We start from the raw sequence: 5,804 nt of genomic DNA, 5'->3' as shown, positions 1-5,804 counted from the left end.
AGTGTGGCTTTCAGAGCCCTTCTCTCCTTCCTGATGAGGTGCCCTCAAGCTCTGATGCCCTTTGGTACCTAGGAATGCTTTGATGGGGTGACTCCCAGGGACAACAAAACCTTAGGGTTCTCTCATCTGTTTTCACCTCTGCCTGTCTCCCCCACTTCCCTTTTCCAGTCAATGTCATCCTTGTTACGGAGGGATCGCCATTCAGAGTAAAGTGCAGTAGGAGGCCACCAGGGTTCTGTCTTCAGAATCCCCTCGCAGAGGTGCGATTTCCTCCTGCCCCCACCAGTGGGAGCATTCGGAAGCACACCTGGACCTCATCTTCGGCTCTGCAGTCACAGCCGCTGACTGGGCGCAGTACCTGTTGACTCCCTAACCAGCTGTTTCCTAGGGGGATTATCAACGCATCCAGAGAGTTCCACAGCCAGGTTCCCTGCTGCAAAACTCCTGCTCACGTTCTCGCAGGACTGAACCGGCAAGGGGCTCAGGGAGGGAGACACGGCAGAAAGGTGTACCATTTCCTCCCTTGATGCGCCCACCATCATTCCTTTCTTCCCTTCCATCACTCTCGCTCCCCCCTCCTCCTCTTTTTCCTTCTTTCCTCTTTTTCTCCCCCTCCCCAGGCGCTCCTCTTCTCTGCCCCCCGCCCTCAAGCTGGCTGCACGGAAAGGGGAGGGGAAGGCCGGCCTGCGCGGCGGGCCCGGGGTCAGACGCTGTGCGCACCCAGGCTAAGCACCGAGAAAGCGGCTCGGTGCTTGCGCAACAGCAGGCGGATCTTCTCGTCGTCCGAGTCCGGGTCCAGCGGCTTGTTGTACTCATCGTCCTCGTTCTCCGAGGCCGCGCGGTCCCCGCCTGCACCGCCCGGGGCCCTAGGCGTGGAGGATGAGGGCTCCAGGGCGCTCTTCTTCCTCCACTTGGTACGGCGGTTCTGGAACCACACCTGCAAAGAGTGACCGGGGTGCAGAGCGGGCTCCACTGCGAGGTCCCCTCGCTGCCCCAGAGTCGTGTACGGACCAGGCAGGGCTGCATCGTGCAGGGGCCCGACATTTACATTACTCGGAGGGGGGCGGTAAAATAAAACAAAAAAGTGTGGCGCATTCCTCTGGCAGCAACCCTCCCTGAGCTGTAGTAGCTTCCCCCTTGCGCTGTCTGGGCATCTGAGCGGAAGCCCGTGAAAGGTCATTGACTAAAGTCCTCCCTGGGACCCAGGGCAGAGTGATGGTTGGAGTCCGGGCTTAGCATGCCCTGGTCTTCCGTTCCACCTCCGGCAAGCAAAACAAAATGAAATGAATGAATAAAGTTGCCCCTCTTTGGACTTTATAGAGCCCCAGGAAGCTCATGAATAATTGCTCCCTAGAGAAACAACAGAGGCCAGTAAATACGTTATTTGAGATGGTTGAAGACTGTGGAGCCCTAAAGAGGCGAACAAACATGAGATAGGAGCCCAGGTCATCGCCTTGCACCTCTGTTCCACAGCCTTCTCTCCTGGCTGTGACAATCTGCGGAGGTAGGTCCCCACTTTGTCCCCCAAAACCTCCCGAATGAACCTGTTCACACTTCTTCATAGAGATTGCTGTTCTGACAACCTTCCTTCTTTCGGGTCCCCACCCAAAGTGTGGCCGGACTGATGGGGGCAATGGGAACGCTTGTCCCGGAAGCCTGAGGAGGTGGAAGTGGGGAGCCGGTTGCTTGCTCTTGAGGTGTGGAGAAGCCCGTGGCTGATCTCTGCCACCCTCCTCTGCATGGGTGGGGACAGAGAGTGTATTAACTTCATTTTAAAGACTGGAAAACTGGCAGGCTGGTCGGTGTTCCAGGGAATTTGGTTCAGGTCTGCCTCTGCATGCCCTTGATGGCTGGAAGACCGCAAACACCAGGCTGGACGAACTGTCCCTGTCCTTTTATTTGTAAAATATAACAGTGACTTCACGACAGGGTGAAGTTTAATGAAGTACTCCTTACAGGATCTGATGGGCTGGGGAGACAGCTGTCATCTGGGGGGCTATTAGGAATTATGGTAATCTCTACAGTAAGACGGACAGGAAAGGCTTCCTCTCACCTAGTGGCCTCTGACCCTGGCAGATGCCTGGCTGCCAGGCAGATACCTTCTCCCGCTCAGACTCACCTTGACCTGGGACTCTGTCATGCCCAATGAGTATGCTAGCCTCGCCCTTTCTGGGCCAGCCAGGTACTTGGTCTGCTCGAAGGTTTTCTCCAGAGCGAAGATCTGGTGGCCCGTGAAGGTAGGGCGTGTGTGCTTTTTCTTGTGCATGGTGTCACTCAGGGGGTCTGGGGCTGGCAGGAGGAAGGAAAATAAAGGTTGGCGGGGTGAGGAGAGACCTGATGGGTGCCTGTCCTGGGTCTTCCACAGGGATGTGTTCCACTGAGAAGCCTCTGAGTCACAGGAATGTGGCGACAGCTGCCAGTTGGGCAACACTTCTGGTATTCATATAATAGTTACTGTGATCTCTACCACACCGGGGTGGACAGTGGTGACAGCTTCCAGTTGAGTAATATTTTTGGTATTCATATAATAGTTACTGTGATCTCTACCACACCGGGGTGGACAGTGGTGACAGCTGCACCAGGTTATAGCTACATGGGACAGCGAGGACTTAGAACTGCGCCTTGTGCCTTCCCTTCTAGTTTTCCCATAATTCACCATGCTGCCTTCCCTAGGGGACATATGGGCATTTCTTTTCTGAACCAAGACTCTAAGTCAAGAATGCCCTTTCTTCCACCAAGACAGGCATGAGTACCTTCCACCTGCCATCAGACCTCCAGGGCCTCTGAATTCCTTCCCACTTCCTTTTCTTCCCAGGTCTGTTGCAAAAGCATGGAGGGCCAAGCTTCAGGCCCCATGCATCCCTCGGGGCTGCATTGCCAGGCAGCCGTCCTAGAAGCCCACCCTCCCTCCGACCTCTTGGGATCTATTGTACAGCCTGGTGTCGGAGTGCCAGAGTCCTCTGGAGAGGCCAGAGACCCCAAACTCAGTCAGGACTTGACTGCTCACGGAGGAGCCTGAGGCTCAACGCTAACAGAGTACCCATGTGTTCGTTCTTAGTGTGGTCCAGCAGCTTGGGTCCCTTGTGCTCATTATAGGCCGAGACTTCAACAAAGAGGAAAAGGACGCCTCTTAAAGAGTGGCTCTCAACCTTCCTGTGACCCTTCAATACAGTTCCTCATGTTGTGGCGACCCTCAACCATAAATTATTTCATTGCTATTTCATAACTGTAATTTTGCTACTGTTATGAACTGTAATGTAAATATCTGATACGTAACCCCTGTGAAAGGGACATTTGACCCTCAGACTGACACATCGCTGTCCTGAACGATGGCCATCACTAGTTCTCTCTCCCCTTGTGTTTCCTGGCTAATTTCCTATGTGTGCACGCATTCAAGATTGAGGGGTAGGGCAGGTTGGGGGAGTGTGGGAAAGACAATTTGGGCTTGTATAGTACCCCAAACTAGATTGTACAATAGGTTCCAAGAGATGAGGTCTGTCTGAGGGAGGTGGCTGTCATTTGGGCACATGGGGAACAAGAACTTTGGTGATTTCCATCATTGCTTCCTTCTGCAGGGGGGCAGCGAGAGACTGAAGCGAAGGGGAGGGGATTTCCCTTTGTCCCCACCATGTCCCCCCCCCCCCAGAGTTTTAGTGAACCGACAATAGTATAGAAGCCCCTGCCACACTCTCCCAGTGTGTCTCCCTAGCACATGCCCCTGTCACTTCCTGGATCCCTGATTGGCATAATACCCACCCCCTCCACTCCAGTTCTCAGAAACCTGAGTCTGAGGTATGGGTGGGGTAAGGGGGCCCCCAGCAGTCAGGGCCAAGGTCAACTTAGTTCTGTTGTCCCTGAAGGCTGGGCTACCGTCACTGCCATTGCTGACATGGAGCAGAAAGGTGGGTTATGGGCCCTGGCTTCTGGATGGAACGGGGCCTCAGTGGGTCTTGGGAGGATGCCAGGATGCCTTGCAAAACTGGGCACTTTAGTTCAGGAAGTTTTCTTCACCAGGGTAGCTTTTGCCTGCTTTGTGTGAAGGGGCCGTAGGACTCGGGGAGAAGCAAACTGAGCTGCCAGCTGGATACTGCACAGGGTGAAGTGGGCTGTGCTAGTGGGCCTGGGACACACAAAATCCCTTGAAGGGTAACTGAAGTGGCACGGGGTAAGGCGGGGTTCAGACACCTGTGTTAGGTGGAAGTGGGCTAAGAGTAGGAGAAGGTGGAATTCAGTTCTGATGTGACCTGAGGAAATGGACCAAGTGTCAGGCTGGGCTGTGTAATGGCGGCTGCCGCAGTGAGATACAGCACAGTGCAGTCCAGCCTCCGAAAGACGCCCCCTACCTCTGGCCTCCTCCCAGGGACAGGCTGGGGTTGGGGTGAAGGTCCTGTACTCACTGTTGTTGCATGGTCGAGCACCGCCTCGCCAGTCCTGGCCTGTGTCCGCCCAGCAGTTCCGGGTCCGGGTGGGGTACTCGTTCCCAGCCTTGGAAAAACTCCCCACCTGGGGGCCATAGTAGACCCCCTGGGAACTGAGTCCACCAAAGCCTGTCACATGGGGGTAGCCAGAGAGGAGGCTGCTGTTTGGAGTGGCTACCGGCCTGCTCAGGATGTCTGTGATCCCATGGGGCGTCCCAGCGGCCAGCTGGGGGCCAAGTCCCGGAGGGCTGAGCTTGTAGAAGGAGTTCTGCACCGAGTACTGGCACACGGGAGCCTTCATTTCCGAGAACTGGGCCAGCTGTGTGTTGTTCAGGAGGAACGTCCCCTGCAGGTTGGACTCCATGGTCTACAGCTCAGTGAGTAGGAGGGCAAGGAGCCCTTAAAGCCCAAATTCCTCAAATGGTGGCCCAGAATCTTACGGCAGGTTCGGAGAGTCAGAGTCCCCCCATCCCACTCAGGCCTCTGACTGTTCTCTGGCTCGGTCCTTCCTTAGAGATGGGGCACGGAAGTCAGGTGTCCAGAGAAGGTGGGAGGCCTTATGCTTTTTCCCTCCGTCAGCTGGGTCTAAGGAGGGTTGTTCCCCATATTCAGAGCACCCAATTCAGAGCACTCTGAGTCTGGGGGCCCTCCATCAGAAGTTTTAAGTTCAGGGAAGGGACATTTCCTTGATAAAGATATGGCCCATTAGAATACAGACCTGAGACTGGCTGAGCTGCGAGCGCTCTGCCGCCATTGGTTGGAGCCCACATGGGCCTCACATTGGCTTCTCCTAGACAAATTGCACTTTGAAAGATTGACTGTAAATCAGCCGATCCGTGTGTGTGTGTGTGTGTGTGTGTGTGTGTGTGTGCTCGCGTGCATGTGCATGTGTGAAAGAATTAGCTCTAGATGCCCTGTGCGTGGTCAGAGGCTCCTCTTGCTTACTCAAGTCCAGTATCTAGGAAAAGGAGGGTGTCTGGAGGTAGCGACTGGAGGCTCCTGCGGAAGTCTTTATTTGCTCCCTTGAGGGAGAGAAGGACTGGCTCAGTGGTCACCGTCTCAAGCTGCCCCTGAATCAATCCCCTTCCTCCTCCAAGACAGGGTAAGTCGGGCTGAGCAGGAGCTGCTCTGGGGTAATGCAAATGTCTCCCACCTGAGGACCCAGCGTGAAAAACTTCTCACAAAATGGCTTGGGGAGTGGGTCATGCAGCAGCTCCTAGAGTTGCAGGGGTGTGGGTGGGAGAGGGGCATTCCACCGAGGCTGAGAAGGGGTAGCTGTGTAAACGTTCAGCTTCAGCCAGTCTTTCTTGGTCTCTTCAGTATTCTGTCTGATGTCCTGGGTGAAGTTTCTCATGTGAGGGGCCCTGTGCTCCTGAGGCAGACTCC

General features: G+C 55.0%; 1 protein-coding gene across 1 annotated transcript; it reads right to left on the bottom strand.

The window, feature by feature from the left end:
• Positions 1-703: 703 nt before the first annotated feature.
• Positions 704-4,782, bottom strand: Nkx6-3 (NK6 homeobox 3). Its single transcript, XM_050146666.1, has 3 exons — positions 4,398-4,782; positions 2,120-2,289; positions 704-937 (listed from the first exon to the last, which is right to left on the bottom strand). The coding sequence occupies exons 1-3, from the start codon at positions 4,780-4,782 to the stop codon at positions 704-706; spliced, it is 789 nt and encodes a 262-aa protein (XP_050002623.1).
• Positions 4,783-5,804: the final 1,022 nt, after the last annotated feature.

This window comes from Alexandromys fortis, unplaced genomic scaffold (assembly GCF_014885135.2).
Source record: "Alexandromys fortis isolate MF-2015 unplaced genomic scaffold, M_Fortis_MF-2015_v1.1 scaffold_55, whole genome shotgun sequence".
In the NCBI taxonomy this organism is placed as follows: domain Eukaryota; kingdom Metazoa; phylum Chordata; class Mammalia; order Rodentia; family Cricetidae; genus Alexandromys; species Alexandromys fortis.
The sequence above is the reverse complement of the archived record's forward strand: the minus strand, read 5'-3'. Positions and strand labels throughout refer to the sequence as shown.